The sequence below is a fragment of the Arvicanthis niloticus genome, chromosome 9 (assembly GCF_011762505.2).
Source record: "Arvicanthis niloticus isolate mArvNil1 chromosome 9, mArvNil1.pat.X, whole genome shotgun sequence".
NCBI lineage: Eukaryota > Metazoa > Chordata > Mammalia > Rodentia > Muridae > Arvicanthis > Arvicanthis niloticus.
The window spans coordinates 23,720,858-23,740,391 of NC_047666.1; the positions used below are offsets into that span (position 1 = coordinate 23,720,858).

Here is a 19,534-nt window from a genome sequence, read left to right on the forward strand (position 1 = left end):
AAGCCACCTCCACGGAAACAACAAACCCCACCCACTTTTCTTTCTATTTAGACAAGGCCAGAAGTCAGAAGCCCCTCCCCTTTAAAGGTGTGAGCTTAACACTGTTTTAAAAATACCTCCAGCTTGCTTAGTGTCTTTGAGGCATTGGGTTCAATTCCTATCAGCATAAGAAGAAACCAAAAGAACATGCATTGCCAGGCATTGGTGCTGCTCACCCATGGCCCCAGGCCCCTCAGGAAGGTTCTCTAGCACTCTCCCAACCCCTTTTCTAGATAAGGTCTCTTATTAATCCTGCAGCTTGTGATTTAAGCTGGACTGGCTGGTCAGTGAGCCTTGGAATCCTTTCAGGCAAGTACTGCCACACCTGGCTCTGCTCCTCCCTCCCTGGCTGACAGGGCCTGCAAGCCTCTGTGGCTAAGTTTCCTCAGTTCATGGAGGATGTTAAAGGCCCCTTGATCTCTTACTTGTTGTGCAGTTCCTGTGGGATAAGGGTTGAACATGCTTTGTCACAGCTAAAGTCTCTGTACAAGGCATACCAGCGCTGGCCCCTGCTGAGGCCTCAAGATGGCTTCCTGGATCTCCTCTAGATCTGGCATTTCTTGGGCTCCCAGAACCTTTTGGGCCTGGAAACTGCCCTTACTCAGCAGCCTCCTGCTCCTCATCCTTCCTGCCTCTGGCCTCCTCCCTGTTAACCTGGGATGGACCCCATGTAAGCCCACAGATACAGAGTACAAGACCGTCAAGATGAACAAGTCGCCGTTTGAGGTGTCTTGAGCATGACTTCTTTCTAGTCTCGTCTCCCCATGGGCTTCCCAAGCCTCAGCAGAAGACTGGACCCCTAGCAATCTGTCACTAAGGTCACTTCCTTCTTGAGCAGGCTGTATCCTGTGTCTGCCTCTCACGTTCATGCCCTCTTCCCATCCTGGTTCTAGGGACCGCCTCACTCACAATGACATTGTGGCCACCACCTACTTGGGTATGTCGAAGATCTCTGCCACTGGAGGAGAAATAGAAGGTATGTCCTGCCTGTTCCCAGTTTGCCCAGTCCCTCCTCACTCTGTCTTCTACCTCAAGATCTGAGAGCATGAAAGCTCAGGGAGATTCCAGTGAGAGCTCTCTCACAGATACTTAGGGTGCTACACACTGAATGGAGGCTACACACTGGATAGTCCTGGGGTTGGGGGTAGGGTACTACATGCTGGGCTCCACCCTGGCCCCAAGTGCCCCAGTGATTCCTATTGTGCAATGGATTTTAATGGTCTAGTAAAATGGAACCCATTGTCAGTTTGTAAAAAATTAACTAGTGATCTGAACGAAGACTATGACATTTACCTATGAGCGACCCTTAAGTCAATCACTGCAGGCGTCCTGAGCTATCTGGGACACACACACACACACACACACACACACACACACACACACACACACGATACATACCTATATACACTAAAATGAGTTGTTTGGTTATTGCTTCTTGTCACTTGGCAATATTAGACTTAGGCCTTAGTTTCTTCTAGTTAAGTATTCTTCTAGAACACATTTTTTTTTTTTTTTTTGGCAGTACTGGGGATTGAACCCAGGGTCTTGTACATTCCAACTGAGTCTATGAAGTGAGTTACACTCCTATCTTTTAGTGTACAATTGTGATAAATATATATTTCATTGTGAGTGTACATAATCGAATGAACTAGTTGATGTGGACTACTCAGGCATCTTCTGATTTTTCTTCCTTATAAATAACTTTGCAATGAATGTTTTTTTATAGCTGAGTTTCATGTGGTGCATAGTTACAGCAGCAGCAGCAGCAGCAGCAACAGCAACACAGGTCTGGAATGATTGCATAGATGTTTAAGAGCGTTTTCTGCTCTTGCGAAGGACCAGGGTTCGGTTCCCAGCACCCATATTAGAATTCTCACAGCTGTCTGTAACTCTACCTCCAGGGGATCTGGAACCTCCTTCCAGCCTTTGATGGTACATGCCTGCCTCTGCATACATGCAGGAAAACACACAAAATAAAATAAAATAAATAAAAATAAAAATAGGTTTGTGCTGTTGGGGATAAAACTGGGTGCCTCAAATGCTAGTCAAGTGCTTGACTCCTGAGCTGCACCCCAGCTCTTGAGTGCCCTCTCACATTCAAAGCTGGCAAAGGATTTTAGCACGTTCAATGCTTTCTGTCAGTACTGAAGTTGCCCATCAAGAAGCTGAACTAAGTTTTACTTAGGGACTTCCACACACTTGACATGACATTGTTTCCACATGGCTAAGACAGTGCTGAGGTGAAACTCAGGCTGGACCCTGTAAACCCAGCCCGTGGGATGTGTGTAGATGCAGGAAGAGCATTCTCAGCTACAAGGTGAGTTAGAGGGCAGCCTGGGCTGCAAGAGACCCTCCCCCAAAGGTCAAACCAACCAAATAAACCAAACTACAGCAAGACTCTGAAAACAACAACAGAGAATTTTGTATACATAGGTTATATGATATATATATATATATATATATATATATATATACACACACACACATATGTATATATATGTATATACATATATGTATGTATATATGACTACACTATAATATACAATATAATATATAACATAATATTTAATATAGTTATTCTGCTACAAATACACACGTTGAGAATGTATTTCTGATGCTGTGTTTGTCTTTTTCTTACTGTTCTCTATGGCCGCAGGTACTAACTTTGAGCTTGCTTGTAATTTGTCAGTTATATTTGAATATTTTCTGAGAGATGGAAAATTTGCATGTCACCCAACCTGTTAATCTCCTCATTAGTGAGTAAGACACTCCACCGCCATCACCTCCTCAAAACTGTTTTTTAGTGAGGTTAGCAGTGCTTCTCTGCTGATCTGTTTCTGACATCTCCAAATGCCATCTTTTTCACTTCCTGAGCTCCACAGTGTCTCTTGAGCCCAGCCTTTGGTCTTATTAGTGCTTGCTTTTGGTATCTGGGTTATGCCGGCTCTGTAAAATTAATCGGAAAGATTTAAAGTCTTCTAACATCTGGGAACAGTTTATATAACATAGAATATAGTCTTTTGAGGGTTTGGAATAATTCACCCATAAAACCACGTGGGCCTGGTGCCCTTTCTGAGTGGGTGTACCAATGGCTCCGTATAAACTTTGCAGTTTCTCTTGTGATCATTGCTATTTTTAGGTTGTTATTTTTGCTTTTTTGTCAATTTTGATCATTTATATTTTCCCAGAAAAAAAAATCTCTTATGTTGAGGCTTTAAAATATGTGCACAGTGTTTCTCACAGTGACTTCTAGAATCTAGGCACTTTCTTCTACCTGTGCTGTTTCTTTCTTCTTTATTGTGTTTGAATTTTCTTCTTTTTCTCTCAATTAGCCTCACAGCCTTAAAAACAACAACAACAACAACAACAACAAAAAACGTCATTGGAGATTTCAGCTCTGGATTCTTTAGCTTCATTTAGGCTTATTTTCACTATTTTCTTCTCAAATTTTCTAACTAGCTTATGTTTTTAAAAAATTCTTATTAAATAACAAAAATATGGTTTCTGTTTTATAGGCCATGTATAAATATGTGACAAACATCTAGGTTTTATTTAAACTTTTTTTCTTTTTGAGTCAGGGTCTTCTATAATCCAGACTGGCCTTGAACTTGTTATATTTGCAAGGATGACCTTGAACTCTGGATCCCAGAGCTTTGCGAGTAGGGCAGGACATCTCTGTCCTACTCTGCAGATTTGGTGGTTCATGTGTCTACTTCCCAGTGGTCTCAGCCTCTGTTGCTACATTTCAAGTGTTGAAGTGCTGGGACACAAGTGTGCACCATTGCTTAGGGTTTTACTGCTGTGAACAGACACTATGACCAAGGCAACTCTTATAAGGACATTTAATTGGGGCTGGCTTACAGGTTCAGTCCATTATCATCAAGGTGAGGACATAGCAACATCCAAGCAGGCATGGTGCAGGAGGAGCCGAGAGTTCTACATCTTCATCTGAAGGCTGCCTGCAGAATACTGGGGGTGAGGCACATAATCCAGCAAAGCTGTGGAGGGGCAGAGATATAGAGAACCTGGAACTGCCTGTGCAAACACCTCTACAGAGCAGGCCTCAGTAGACAGTGAGTGGTATTGAGGGGGGTGAAATCTCAAGCAGGCTGTGTGCTAAGCACAAAAGCCTCCATCTTAGAGGAAAACACACATTCGTCATATTCGCAAGGTTCAGGACAACCTCCATCTGAATGCTACAGGAAATAGTTTGGGGTTCTCAAGTCCAAGCAAGTTTTGGGGTAACTTCTGTGGGGAGATGGACCAGAGCAAAGAGGACCAGAATTGATGCGGGAGGGTTTGGGGGGGAGCATCAGTGGGTGATGCTGATGGCAAGGTGCACAAATACCTGCTGCCTCTGACCACTGAATCCCAGACACCAGTGGGGCTGGGGTAATCCACCGGGTCCCTAAGAGGAAGTAGATGAGAAGCCCCACTTTGTAGAGAAGAGATTGAGTGGCTCCCCTGTTTATAAAGAATTTGAGCCCCAGCTGGCTGCAGAGCCACTCACTCATCCTACCTGCCTTCAGCTGTCCTAGACAGAGGCGAGAATAAGAGTCATTTGACTCAAGATGCTTATCTCAGATAAAATTCAAGCAAGAATCTACAGAAGATGTCCTGGCTAACCGTAGGCTTCCAGCGCAACGGTGGCCACCCAGCACTATCACGGTGACTCGGTTTGAGTGAGCACACTCAGCAGTGTGACACCACAGGAGCGTGCACACCACAGGAGCACCCAACAAGTTGTTTCTTGGAAGTTACAGAGAAATTCTGTGTGACCAGCATCTTCTAGATTCATTCAGAATCTAGTCAGATTCCCACACAGGGAAACAATCAGACTTTTCTCAGCAAATGCACCAAAACAAATTCAAAGTGTGTTACATGTTCAAGGGGGGAAATCGGTTTTAAGACTAAATCTAACTAAAGGTTGGAGGTATAGCTCATTTGGCAGAGTGCTTGCCTAGCATGCACAAGGCTCTGGGTTCTTTCACAGGCATCACATAAACCACGTATAATGGTTGTGATGGTTTGTATGTGCTCGGCCCAGGGAGGGGCACCATTAGAAGGTGTGGCCCTGTTGGAGTAGGTGTGTCACTGCGGGTGTAAGATTTAAGACCCTCATCCTAGGGTCTCCCATCCCCTCTTAACTCCCCTGAAACATTTTTCAAAATGAAATATTTTTTTTTGAGATGGAATCACACTATGTACATAACCCTGGCTGGCCTAGAACTTACAGCTTTTCTGGTGTCTGGTGTACAGTGGTTGGAGGAAGCTATCCTGGCCTTGAACTCTGCCTGCCTCTGGCTCAGGTGCCTAGATTAAAGGTATATACTGCACACTGGGTGGTTTTATTTTTAAACGTAGGACCTCTTGTATCTCAAACTGTCCTTGATCTTACTGTGTGAGAGCAAGCCTAGAATGACCTTCAACATCTGATCCCCCTGTCTCCACTCCCCCAAGTGCTAAGATTACAGGCATGTGCCACCATGCCTGATTTATGTGGTATGGGAAATTGAACAGAGGGTTTCATGCGTGCTGGGCAGGCACTCTACCAGCCAAGTTATATCCTCAATCCCAAAGGCTTCTAGTTACAGAAAATCTCAAATACACACTGAGGTGAAAACTTATCCAGTGCTCCCCTTGGTGCTCTCCTCAGTGTCTAGCATAGGTCTGCCATTCTGACTCCATCAATGAGACTTTGAGCAATCCAACATGTACAGATACACTTCTGGAAGGTATGCTATTGGGGAGTGTCTTTCCCTCCTAAGTGTGAGGACTCTGTCCCAGAGTGCACCCCCTCCACACAATGAAATGGTCAGAGGGTTTGGTGAACTGCTGCTTTGCACATACAGGTAACAGTGTGAGTTGGGGACAGCATCTTATGTGGCTACCAATGAAGCAGTTCTGGCTAACCTGTATGTCCACGAGTCTGCTTCTGTTTTTAGTCTGGGTACCATCTATGTCTCTGAATACAGGAACTAATGGCACTCAAGGCACAGTATGGCATTTTGAGTGTTTTTTGGGGGAAGTTTTTGATATGATACAGCTGTCTCTGTACTTAGCCGTCTGATGAGAGTTTAGGTTTTCCCCCAGCCTCATCATCCTTTATTTTTGAGGCATCCTTTTTACTACATAGTTATTTCTTCTTTTTATTGTATAATTTATTTATTTACTCACTAACTTATTGTACTGGGAATTAAATTTAGGGCCTTGGGCATGCTTGGCAGGTGCCCCACCACTGTGCCCTATGACCAGCCTCATAGCGTCTTGGTTTGAAAGAAGAGAGAAGGTTGTCTCCATGGTCACTAGATGGCGCTCAAGTCACGAGCAACCAAGTGTGCTCAGCTCTCTTCAAGGGCTGGACCACAGATTGTTCTCGCAATCAGCTAATGACGTCTGGAATGTGCAGCAAAATAGCTAGATCAATATGACAACAGAGCTAAATTTTATTGATCAAACTGCATTATTCTTTGGGACTTCCTGGGTTCTCTGAGGTCCCTTCCTGTAGAGATGGGTCCCTTTCTTTGGTGGATGATGCTATCTAGCCAGAAGGTTGTCACTCCCTTTGCCTCTGGCTAAGTTTCTTTCCCTAGCCTAAAAGCCCTGCTTGGAACATATCCCTGCCACTTTTCGATCCTGTCTTTTGTATTTCTTCTTTATTGTTCTGGGAAGGCATACTACCTTGTTTTCTTGTTTTTCCCCAAACACAACACAGCTGTACTATATGTTGGTGGAGTACTTGCCCAGCATGCAAAAGCCCTGGGCTCCACTTCCAGCACCATACAAACAGGGTGTGGTGGTATGTGTCTGGTAGCCCGGCACTTGAATGGTAGAGGCAAAGGGATCAGAAGTGTGAGGTCACCCAGTTTATATAGTGAGTAAAAGACCCACCGGGCTAACTCATTGAGGCTGTATCTCAAAACAGTGACAACAACAACAACAACAACAACAACAACAACAACAAACCAATCAATCAAAACCACTTCTTTCTACCTTAAGGTTCCTGATGATTTGGTTCAGCCTGGACTTCTGTTTCTGTGTTCTTGTTTTTGTCCCCAGTAAGGACAAGACCTAACACTAACCTCTTAAGCACGTCTGCCCACAGTTTGCCTGGGCACACCGAAGTAGTCTTTGGATCCTGTGCACCAATGTATTAAGGGAAGACTTTATTATTTTATTTTTGAAGGAGTATGCCCTCTTAGATGCGACCGTGCTTTTGAAAGGTAGTAACCTCATGGGACCTTGATACTTGCAGGCATCTTTGATGCCTTCACCCATATGGACATTGTGCTACAGAGCAGCACTGAGAAAACCAAAGTTGTCTTTGGAATTAAGGATGATGGTGAATTTCCCAGCAGTCTTCCCTTTTCCCTCCTTCCCGGCCCGGGTGGGTGTCAGCCAAAGCCGTGGGCTTGGGGCTCTGCCGAGCCTTGGGAGCTGGCAAGGCTGGCTGAAGGTAATGGCTTGGCTTCCCAAGGTACACGCGTGTCCCTAGGGACCGCCTGCTGAGCTGTGACTTGTGGTTGACAGCCTGCTCTGTTCTTTCCAGTTCCTCCAGGTGAGGGAGCTGGGCTTCACTCTCACGGTAAAAAGCTAGGCATGTTTATCTGGGACTGGGGCTTCCTTGGGCCTAACTCTCCAGGCTCAGGGAAAATACAGCGAAACACGTGTGTTTTGGCAGAAAGACAACCAGGACTAAATACGGCTTTGTGTTGGGTGGCTTCTTTGCTCTCCCTGCCCTTGACTTTATGAGCTGTCTGCAGACACAGGGGCGAGAACCTGGGTGAACCTCAACATCAGAGACTTGTGACCTGTTTTCAAGTTGGGAAGTACTGGCCTAAGGCGTCAGCAGGGTTGTGCCAATGCCCACAGTCATATCTACTTATGGTTCCTAAATGAACAGATATACCAATGAACAAGGAGGCCTGTGCAATTTCAACCACCACCAGTAGGTGGTTAGCTTGCTGGTGGGACTGGCTGCCAGATTAAAACTAAGTCCTTGGCAAGAAGAACACAGGGGTCCCATCTGTGACTCTGCTTTTATTAGTCCAAGATAACAGGCTCCTCTTGCTAAACGTCATTTGGGAGGAGCTTAAAGTCGAGTGTGGGGACCACAGTTGTGCCTGTGTATGTCAGTCTTCCAGGCTGAGAACTCACCTATGCCAGGGCCCAGCTCAGTTCCTGTAGATAAGAAAATCCTCACAAGGTACACTCTCTGCCACACTCATTCTTACCAGCTAACACTGGGGACCAAGACCTGGATACAGAGATCTGAAGGCCAGCCCAGGGCTGTGGCCCTCCTTAGGCCTCTGCTGTCAGTTCTCTATCCCTGTCTTTGTCTCTAGACTACCATATTTGTGGCTTACTCGTGCTTCACACTCCTTTCTGTGAGTCTTCCAGAGCTGTCCATCCTGGATTCTCTGGGCCACAATGGATGAAGAATTGTCTTGGGCCACATTAAATCTAGGCTGTCCAGACCACATCCTGAGGGTTGTAGGAGAGTCACACTGGAGCATGACAGGCCATTAAGGACTGCACGTGACCTGTAGATTGTTTATAGCAACCATCATGAGTCTGTGGGAAAATAAAATGGTTAGATTATTCTTATTACATTTATTTTAATGAACGTGCATGTGTAAGCTCATGTGCATATGCCAGCATTTGTCTCTTCACTGAAAGTGGCTGAAAGAGCCGGACGGACCCAGGTAGCTCATGTTGAGAAAAATGTTGCAATGAGAAAATGTGGCAATACTAGAAATACCCACTAGGTGGAGATGTTGTGCCTTAAATGGTCTTGGCTCAGTGTGCTGGGCCCAAGTGTCAATCTGATGCTTGGGTTTCGAGCCCAGGCTATTCTCTTGTCCACAATGGCTCTTTCGCGTTTCCCTTTTCACGTTTCTCTCACTGCACCATTCCTCCTAATCTACCTGTACATAATGAAGAAAAAGTACATTTTCTTCTGTGCATTGCTTCTTGAGTATATTGGATGGAGGTTCAGGTCACAGAGGTGTGGTGGGCTGTCTGGTTGGAGTTGGGGGGCAGGGTGTGTGCCTTCCTTTGTTGTCCATTCACAAAGCCTGTCAGTCCATCCTGACTCCTGTTCACGTAACCATTCCCCACACTGCCTCGCCCATCCTAACCCCTCTTCCATTTCTTTATGCTTCAGAGGAGCCTGCAGGTGCACTCAAGAGTCCAGCCACTGACCGTACGTTGCTGTCACCTAGGGATCCACGAGGGGATGGGACATTGGGGTTTCTGCTGGAGGGGAATTTTCTGACTTGCATGAAGGGGACTGAGCCACAGCCAGGTCTCTGAATTGACCACTGGCAAGTCGCAGCCACTGGGTAACTGATATGAATTACTTGTGATGCTTTAAGGCCAGTTTCCTCTAGATCTCCCAGACCCTTCCTAAGCTTGTTGCCCCAGCTGATGCTTCCAACATGGGGGTTGGGGACGTAGTGAGCCAGAGGGATTGTGAGGCATCTTGGGGACCTGGAAGTGGCCAGGAGAATAACAGATACTTGAAGCATAATTCACGGGATAGATCGTAATTGTGATGACTGACAAGCAGTTAGTAGCGGCCCCCTGAGTTTGATCATTCCAAAGCTTCCCCCTTTGCTTCCCAAGCCAAGCCTTGTCTGCACTGGGGTCTGGAGGAGGAAGTATGTAGAAAGGTGATAGGCAGGGTAGCTCTGGCTGCTCCTGCCTCCCCCACGCCCTTGCACTGTCTCAGCAGCAGAGCTCAGTGTGGACAGCCTCATGCCCAGCTGAGCAGGTCTCCAGTCTGTGTGGAGGCTGTTTTCCCTGTGCTCTCCCTGGCTCAGCCTTGTATGGACAGAGACACCGGGATGGTCCTGATGACGGTCCTACCTTGAGCATTCTGAATGTCCTGCCTTTGCAGGGTTTCAGAGTCTAGCCTGTGAGGTCTGTCCCAGGAAGGGCAGCTGTGGCATTGTCAAGAGGGGATGATGACCCTCTGTCCATTTTCCAACTTCTCCAATAAATGTGTGTTTGAGGAGGGAGGGTCCCTGGGACATGGCCTCTCTGGTTACCTGGCTCTGAAACCACCTCTGTTCCCCTCTCCCGTGGTCTGAGCTGCAGCTTGTGTGTGGCCAGCCGAGGGTGCTGCATCCGTGCTATCCTGTGCTCAGTCACATCTCAGAGACTCAGTTTCCTCATTTGTCAAAAAGGACTAATAAGATAGTAGAAATAGCCTCATTTCAGCATGCTGAGGACTCAGGGGACAGAGGGGAGTTGATTATCGTCATTTCTACTGTATTATTTGTTATACATGTTCAGCGGCCACTTATGGAGCATATGGAGGAAACTGAGGGCTAGAGATGAGGTCCCATCTGACGGTGGATAGGTTGAACCCTAAAAGGGTCCACAGAGCCACCTCTCTGATACTTTCTTGTTTCTTCCAGTGGATGACAACCTGGGCTTCCTCCCCACGTTTGGGCCCTGCTATGTGAACCTCTATGGCAGTCCCCGAGAGTTCACGGGCTTCCCAGATCCTTATGCGGAGCTCAACACAGGAAAGGTGAGCGGCCATACACGACCTCCAAGGGGCTCCAGCCTGGCCTGGCAGCATGTGGGCCTCATGAGGTCCGAGCAAACCCCTCAGAGCACTTCCTCTGGCTTCTTCCTCCTGGGCCAGTTGGGTCTGTTTGCTGTCTGCATTCCAAGACACCCAGCCCACCTCCCTCAGCTTTCATGCCCTTGTTAGGGCCAAGGATTGGCATATCCCCACTCTGTGGGGGTGAATTATGTTGTCGTGTGTTGTGTTTTCCTGCCCCCCCCCCCTTACCCCTTTGATGGAGACTGTGACTTTCTCTTGCAGGGAGAAGGTGTGGCTTATCGAGGCAGGGTTCTGTTGTCCCTAGAGACCAAACTGGTGGAGCACAGTGAGCAGAAGGTGGAGGACCTTCCTGCTGATGATATCCTGAGAGTAGAGGTGAGGACGTGATCTCTCCCAGAGCTGGCTTGGGAATAGGAACAAGTGAGCTAAGTACTGTGGTAGAGGAGGGCCTGCTTTGCTTCTTTTTTTTTTTTTTTTTTTTTTTGTTTTTGTTTTTTTTTTTTTTTTTTTTTTTTTGTTTTTTTTTTTTTTTTTTTTTTGTTTTTCGAGACAGGGTTTCTCTGTGTAGCCCTGGCTGTCCTGGAACTCACTCTGTAGACCAGGCTGGCCTTGAACTCAGAAATCCACCTGCCTCTGCCTCCCAAGTGCTGGGATTAAAGGCGTGCACCACCACTGCCCGGCTTTTGGTTTGTTTTTGTTTTTTGAGACAGGGTTTCTCTGTGTAGCCCTGGCTGTCCTGGAACTCACTCTGTAGACCAGGCTGGCCTCGAACTTAGAAATCTGCCTGCCTCTGCCTCCCAAGTGCTGGGATTAAAGGCGTGTGCCACCACTGCCCGGCCCTTCTTCAGTTCTTAACAACACTTAATATAGTGATACTTCTTGGGCCCTTGTGTCTCAGTGGCAAGGGGAGAATAGTGTAATATCCCACCCTAGGGATGCTTTGAGGTTTAAGGAAGATAGATGAAAGTATTATAGAAACTCAGAACTTAATACAGCTAACAATGAGGTCAGTGAGACACCGTTTACCACTTATGTCTTCAAATCCAGCTGCAAGGTGGCTGTTGTTAACCCTATTTACAGACGAAGACTCTAAGGCCCCAGAAATATCAGCCATGCATGGCCTAAGGCCCCAGAAATATCAGCCATGCATGGTCTCCAGGAGCATTTGGACACTGTGGTTAGCTACCTCAGGTGTCCATGCTGTCCCTCCCATCTGCCAGATGCCTCATTTTCCCGGTCTGTAGTTATCTTAGGAGATGGTGGTGAGACGAGACTTGATGTGTGCACACAGTAGGCGCTCAGTAAGTGCTATCTGTCATCACCTTTCACATGATCCAAACCTCACCTCTTCAGTTCCTTTCCCCCAGCTTTCTAAAAAGGTGACTATGATAAAATTGTGTTGTTTTACGTCAAGACACATGAATGTTTTACATTGTCTCAGCCCTGTGCCTTGGGCTTGGGGAGGATGGGACAACCTGAGCCACACATTCCGAGCATTTGATCTATGCAGACTGTAGGGCTGTCTGATGTGTGTGCATGTGAGCGTGTCAGGGCAGGGCATGGGTTTTCAGCCCCTTTATGGGGCAGATGAGGTGTAGGACGCCCTGAGGGACACTGCAGGCGACACTGCTCTGTGGACACGGCGGTGCCATTGAGGCTGGTTTGGATTAAGGAGCAGCCTGACCTTGGAGGAGCAGATTGTGTTAGAGAACGTGAGCAAATGTTCGAGGACCTGGAAAGAGTCTGTTCATTCAGTAAACCAAGTCTGGAGCATCTGTCACTATCTGCCCAGCCAGAAGGAGTTTCTGGGTCCCGGTAGTGGCTCGGGCCTGCCGTCTATGGGATCCACACTGCTGGGGGTCTTGTTTGTCTCCTCCTGTGATCTCTGGCCTGCTCACTCTGCCTGCAGAAGTACCTGCGGAGACGCAAATATTCCCTCTTTGCTGCCTTCTACTCAGCCACGATGCTGCAGGATGTGGATGATGCTATCCAGTTCGAAGTCAGCATTGGGAACTACGGAAACAAGTTTGACACCACCTGCCTGCCGTTGGCTTCCACCACCCAGTACAGCCGGGCAGTCTTTGATGGTGGGTGAGGCTGGAGGGGACCTGGGTCATAGGGCAAAACAAATGCCAACCCTTGCCTCCTATGGAAACCACAGCAAACCTTGTGGGGTGTTCCTCTCCTGCAATTCTTTTATTGTCCCTCATACTCCTCTTGGGGGGCCCACTGCATCCACGGTTTGGATTCCTGCAGGCTTGATTATCAGTGTTCTGTAGCTGACCTGGTATTGAGCTATTGCCATCATCACCTGGGGCCTGGAGGCTTGGCTTGGAGACCTTGGTGATGTGAGCTTGGGTCTTCCAGAGACAGTCTATCAGCCCTCTTATCTTGATGTGAGATCCAGAGCAGTCTGTACACCCACCCTGCACCCCAGGTGTGCTCAGGCACCTTGTTTGGGTACTGGGAACTACTGGCCACACCACAAGCATTTAAGGAGAAAGCAAAACAGATCCTGTCTCCTATCTTGAGTCCTCTCTTAAGCTGGGCTCTGTGGCCTGAGCGCTAAGCTCTGCGGAATGGTGTTTTGCTGCCCTGGGTCTCTGCCCAGTGCTCAGGTCCCTCTCCCCTCCCTGTAGGATGCCACTACTATTACTTGCCTTGGGGCAATGTGAAGCCTGTGGTGGTGCTGTCCTCATACTGGGAAGATATCAGCCATCGAATTGAGACTCAAAACCAGCTCCTCAGGATTGCTGACCAGCTGGTGAGTGGGATCCTGTCCAGACATGTTCTAGCCCTGCCAGAAGGATCTCCAGACTTGTAGAGATGGGGTATCAAGGCTACTGGGGATGCTCCAGGTGGATGTGGGAGATGACTGAAAGACAGAGAGTTGAGAGATAATGTAAGTGTCAGGATGTGCCTGGTGTTTTCTAGTTGTGCCAGAAACTTCCAGCCTGAAGCCAGAATTCAGAATCCAGAAGCTAGGGCTCCCAGCTTAGATCCAGGTGGCCTTCATGGCTGCTGAGGGACAGGTGTCGAGTATGGAGGAGATACCAGCTAAAGAGCATCAAGAGGATACCATGGGAATAATGGGAGGATGTGGCAGAGGAGGGCCGTATCTAGCATAATCATGGTAAGGACTCAGAGGAGGGAGAGATGGTCCTGGGGGGAAAATGGCTTTCTAGGGGAGCTTGTGGAACTTGAGCTGCAAGGCCTTGGCACATTTGTCTTGGGGAGATGAAGTGCTTTGAGAGAAATGATCTGGGGTTCAGAGCTGGAACCTTGGGGAGGGGGCAGAGTGTTTGAGCATGAGGGATAGTCTGCTTTGGGAGTGAGGGGAGGCTTCTGGGAACCCCTCTGTTTTTTAGGCTGCCTTATGTTTAGTCAGGGCATGCAGGAGAATCTCGAGAGGGCAGGGATGTAAAGGCCAAGGGAGAAGGATGCTGGGAAGCTGCTGGCTGGTTCAGGCAGTGGCTCCAGGCTCCCTTCCAGGGAGCATCACCCAAGTGGGGAAAGTGTGGCTACGTGGTAGGAATGAGGGGCAGCACTGGGGAGGGAGGGCTGAAGAGATCTAGGGACAGCTGATGAGCACAGTAGGAAGGGAGGCAGAAAGGCAGGGAAGGGGTGGTGTCCTTGAAACTGGCAGCTGCTGGTGATGGGCAGCTAATGCCAGTGGGAGGACTTGGAGTTGAGACTGCAAAATCACTGTCCTGCTGTCCTCTGGGCTCCTCATTATTCTACCAGAACTTCACAGTTCGCAGACAGCGGGGACTGAGTTTTCTTCCTAGGGTTTGTTCCCCAGGGTGGAACACATATCACATGCCCTGACATGTGGAGAGGGCTACTTAGGAGACTGAGGCAGCTTTGGGGTGACAGGTATTTTCAGGTTGGCCTTCCAGCCTAGGACCTTGCCCTAGGACAAGTGCCAAGAGAAGGAGATCAGATGAAACTCCAAGAGTCGAGCTCTGGGAGTCTGGTCTTTATGTGGTCTGGTGGCTGAATGGCTGCTGGGGGAGACTGGCTAGGTCTGGATCTGGCAGTGTGGGTGATTCCAGAAAAGACTGACCAGTGTTGTTTCAGAGAGATCTGTTCCTCTGTGGGGAATCAGGCCTGGCATTGAGGTGGCAGGTGGGAGGAGATGCATTCAGGCTGTGAAAAATCTCTAGTTAGCAAAGGGCCGCCTCATGTCTATGTATGAGACAGGGGATCTGGCTTGAGAGTTGGGGCATCCTGGAAGGTTCTGGAGCCAGGACGTTGCTGGCAGATAGAGTCTGGCTTTGCCTTTTCCTCCTCCTACTATCCGTTCCTTTCTGGCTCAATGGCAGGGCCTGGGGTTGGGTCCTGCTCTGTGGGGATACTCCTGACCTAGGGTTGCTTTTCCTCAGGAAGCTAACCTGGAGCAGGTCCACTTGGCTCTGAAGGCACAGTGTTCCTCCGAGGATGTGGATGCCCTGGTGGCTCAGTTGACAGATGAGCTCCTTGCAGACTGCAGGTAGGGGGTACTTGGCACTTTCAGATACCTCTCTGGCTCAGCCAAGGCTGTCTCCTCAGGAGTGTTCGTGTGTGGTGGTGAGCAGAAGCACGTCTCCCAGCCACGCTTGGCCAGCAGTCTGGCCAGTGCTGAGCCCAGAGGTGCTGGAGCCTGCACCGGGAGTTGAAAAGGTGACGTTTAGAACAGGTCATAAATCTCCCCACAGCAGCAGCAGCTGTGGGCCGGGCGACCGGCTCACCTGAATGGGAAGCATTGTGTGTCTGATCCCCGACCTCATAGCTCCCTGATGGAATCTCCAGGAGAAGCTGGGGTGGGGGCACCCCTCCTTTCCCCAAGGCCATGTTGTCAGGGACCATGGTTTCTGTTTAGGCTTTCACTGCACACGGATGATTGTCAGCTTGAGGAAAGAGGGCCTGGGAGTGAGGAGGAAAGGGAATGCAGGTCAGCAGAGGGGGCTCACCTCAACATTGCCTCCACACCTAGGAGGGCTAGGGGTAGTGGTAATATTCTGATGGGAGTTTTGAAGTTGAACTTGGCATGAAGAATGAGTCTTTAATGATATCTAATCAACAAAGGACTGGCACCATGAGGAGGCATGAGTAAAGGAACCGTGATCACCACAGTGACAAATGCAGAGAACCAGGAGACCTGCCCCTCATGCAGTCCTGCCTCCAAGGCCCTGGTTTCTCAGCTATGAAATGGACTTGGTCATAGCCACTCTCCTGCACTCTCTGGGGTTCCGTATGAAGATAGCCATCCCCCGACCCTATCTTCTCCTTTCTCAGGCTAGCTGGAGAACTCTGTTGAAGGGCATGAGAGAAATGCTCTCACCACAAGAGATGTGGAACTGGTGCTTGCATACCCTGGAATGTGATCCCAATGGAATGGCCTTGCTCCTGCCCCAAGCAGGTCATTCCTTCATTCTCCATACCTTCCCCATACCAGGCTCAGCCCAAGCTCTGTTGATAAGGCCACAACTTGAGCCCTCTAGGTATGATGTGGAGTGAGAGGCATGATCTGTGGGAGCTCAGAGTGGATACAGACAGTGGAACTCAGGCCATCTTCCCAAAGAGATTCCTGGTGGAAATGTTAAGGTCAGAAGTGGAGAAGATACTTCCCAGACCAAGGCATGTAGCCCTAAAATGCCTGCTATCTTCAGGGTTACCAAGGACAGTTGATTCCTAGCAAGGTAGGCTTTAGGGGCTCTGCCAAGGAGAGCTCAGGCTTGGCTACATTGAGGAGGAAGAAGACTCCTGGGTCAGGTGCTTGCTGTGGCTTCAGGATGGCAAGAGGGGAGACACAGGGCTGTGAAGTGACCTAAGACACAGGCAGCTAAGGCAGTGGAGCTGGGGAGGGAGGATGTGGAGGGAACGGAGGACAGCACAGACTTTGTGACAGGTACTGTGTGGGAAATTTGTGTGTATTCTATTTACCAAACTTGAAACTCTGATCATACCATTCTCTGAGGGCCAAATAAGGAAACTGAGGCACACAGAGATTGATTGACATGCCCAGACTCACATGTCAAGTAAGTGGAAGAATATCCCTCTGCTACTCTGTCATAGATAGGGCATGGGGCCCTAGAAAGGCCCAGGATGATTCCCCAGCTATGGCCACAGCAGGTGGGTGGGCTTTGGGGGGGCATTCCCTGAGAGGCTTTAGCAGGAGGGAAGCAGAGTGGGGTCCATGAGATGAGGCATCAGGAAATGGCTTTGGTCTGGAGGAGGAGGGACTGTGGTGCTGGAAGGGCACACAGGGCACACAGCTTGTAGAGGCTGCAGGGGGAGGCATCTTCTCAGAGCATCCTGTGCCTTGGGCGTGTCTACAGGAAGGCTGCTGTGCCCAATGCCCAGTGCCCAGTGGTGCCACTCTGGGCAGTGGCAGGCCGAGAGTGGATTTCTGCAGTACTGCTCAGGGCAATTGTGGGGTGGAACAGGCAAGTCTGTGGGGCTGGTGGGACCTAATCCCTGGTAACTCTTAGGTGCTGGGACTTTGGAGCCTGTGGGGCTTGGTCCTAGGCTGTCCTTAGTCCCTCTTAGGGAGGATGTATCTGAAACACTGTCAAGCCAGGCTCTTCTGTCACTGTCCTGGGGGCAGGAGGATGCCCAGGTCTCTGTGGGGCATCAGTCCCAGGGCTCTCACCCTCTCGGGATATTTGACAGGATCTTCAGGGAAGGGACTCCAGATCCATCCCTCCGAGTACCACCTGAGGCTGCCACCACGCTGCCTGAGGCTTCGGCATAAGCAGGTGCCATGGATGACCTGGGCTGACTACCTGCTATCAGCCTTATTATCTCCAGCTAGAACCCTTCCCTAGCTTATCCTGAGCATCCCCGCCACCCCCATCCCACACCAATGTACCAAAGCCGGCTACTCTGAACTCTGGGCTCACTGGGTCTCCTCTGCATGTGTCTATACTTCCAGCCTGGGTCAGGCTGTGTCTAAGGGCACACATGCCCCACACAGACTCTATCACCATCTCCTGTCTCCTCCTAGATCTATGGGTCCAGCATCTTCAGAGATCACAGCACAAACCACAGCAACTCTTACAGCCTTCATTTCCTCTTCCCTCCCCAGCCCAGTCTCCCTCCCTCCTTCCTTCCTTCCCTCTCTCCCTCTCTCGTTTCCTTCTTTACCTGGAGAGGACTGTTTTTCCCACAGGGTGTCTAATAACCCTCATCTCTTTCTTCTGAGTCATTGCTGGCTTGCTGGACCCTCCCCACTCTGTAATGCACCCCTTGCCTCTGTGTATTACTTTCTGCCACCATGCTGTTCTAGCAGCTACAAAGCCCTTCCTAGCATTCTGCACAGGAATAGTTCCTGTCAGCCCTGCAGGTGCAGATCAGGACTACTTTTTTTTTTTTTCTGGGAAATACTCCAAGGCTGCTCCTGTGGGGAATGGCAGGCTGCCTCAGTTTTCCCTCATGAGAAGGCAAAATTGGGGGATGGTCATTTCTTTGGATTGGTCCCCAGGGACAGGTGGTGACTTGGTGAGCAGCCAGATCTGCTTCCCGGTGTTAATGAACCCTGCCATGGCCCACCTTCCATTTGGAGGGAGGGCTAGGGGTGCAGTTTTCTCCTCAGACTTCCTTTCTGTATCCCAGCATTGGACCTTTCTGGGGGTGAGAAAGAGCCAGGGCATCTTTGAGTGGTGAGAACTTGTCTTGGGGAGTCTTGGTTGGGTGGTCTGCTGGAGGGTCCTCTGTAGCTTCTGACCTTGGCTGGGCTTCTCCTGCTCTCTGCTCCACTGTGCGCCAGGGCCCCTCACCCACCATGCACGGCCTCCGCCCGTTGCTGCCGCCGGCCCGGGGCTGCCGTCCGCGGCACCCTCGGGGCAGTAAATATTATATTACCACAGGGTGTGCAGTACGTGACCTGAGACGGGCCCCGGGGCTTAAGTTTCCCCGAGATGGAGCTCGCGCACCCGCTCCCCCCACCCTAAAAATTCAATTAAAAAAAATAACAGGAAAGACGCAGCGCGCCGAGGGCCTGCCAGAGCGGTGCCGCGGCGCTCCGGCGGTAATTGGTTCTGCATAGCTCGGGGAAATTGGCAGAAAAAATAAATCAGCCGGGAGCCCGGAGTCCAGACGCTGCAGGGAGGGGGCGGGGGCTGCAGTGCAGAGCAGGCCTGGCTCAGCTTGACGAATGTCCTATTTGAGGGCAAGGGCTGGGCCAGCTGGAGGGTCCTGCTTGGGGAGGGAGAACTGGAGTTCGCCCATTCTTTTCTAGCATTTCCCTTGGGTGTGCACATCCAGTCCTGGGATGCTGTGGAGCTTCCATCTGTGGGGCTTTTAGAGAGCCCCTGTGTAATGAGTCTGGGATCAGAGATCTTTGCCCCCACACATGACGGAGTTTAGCTTAACTCCTCACTTGGGCTTCAGCAGTGTTATTTGAGGGCCGCAGTACCCTAGCTGTGCTCAGAAGGCTTTCCAAAGCTCAGGATTCTGGGAGGGCCGACTCTGGGGCAGCCAGGGTGGATGCTTCTGTATTCATGGCTGCTGGCCTCCCCACAGCGTCTGCAGTAGCTAGTCAGGGGTCCATAAATTTCCTTCTTGGAGAGAGTGTGCGCCCAACACAGAAGGGATTTATTTTAGTGTGGGACAACTTAGCCTCTGGCCTCTGCCCTAGACTACACAAGGGGCCAGGAAAGAGACCCTCTAGGTCCTCTGAGAGCTTGCAGTCAGTGGGGGTGAGTTGGGGGAAGTACTCATACCAAAGAACCCACTAGACTGGAAGTTGAGGGTTATTCTAAAAAGAGTAGCCCGGGAATAAGGAGATATGTTTCAGAGCAGGAATAGGGGGGCCAGGGTGTGTGAGGAAGGCTTCCTGCAGCAGGCAGGTCACGCTGAGGTGAGCACCCAGCAAGCTGGCAGTGGGTAGGGACCCTATAAATGTACATACTTGTGTATGCATGCACCTGCCTC

At 49.6% G+C, this 19,534-nt stretch overlaps 1 protein-coding gene across 16 annotated transcripts in view; it reads left to right on the forward strand.

Moving 5' to 3' along the window:
• Dysf (dysferlin) overlaps positions 1-19,534 on the forward strand; it is a 201,572-nt gene that overhangs the window by 78,514 nt on the left and 103,524 nt on the right. For 8 of the 16 annotated variants that reach the window (XM_034511381.2, XM_076939996.1, XM_034511380.2 and 5 more), the window contains 7 exons: positions 933-1,015; positions 9,206-9,244; positions 10,464-10,579; positions 10,880-10,993; positions 12,528-12,705; positions 13,258-13,382; positions 15,004-15,110. In XM_034511381.2, coding sequence (XP_034367272.1) covers positions 933-1,015; positions 9,206-9,244; positions 10,464-10,579; positions 10,880-10,993; positions 12,528-12,705; positions 13,258-13,382; positions 15,004-15,110 — 762 coding nt within the window. The remainder of the gene's footprint in view (positions 1-932; positions 1,016-9,205; positions 9,245-10,463; positions 10,580-10,879; positions 10,994-12,527; positions 12,706-13,257; positions 13,383-15,003; positions 15,111-19,534) is intronic. The other 8 variants (XM_034511378.2, XM_034511379.2, XM_076939999.1 and 5 more) reach the window with 1 other exon arrangement.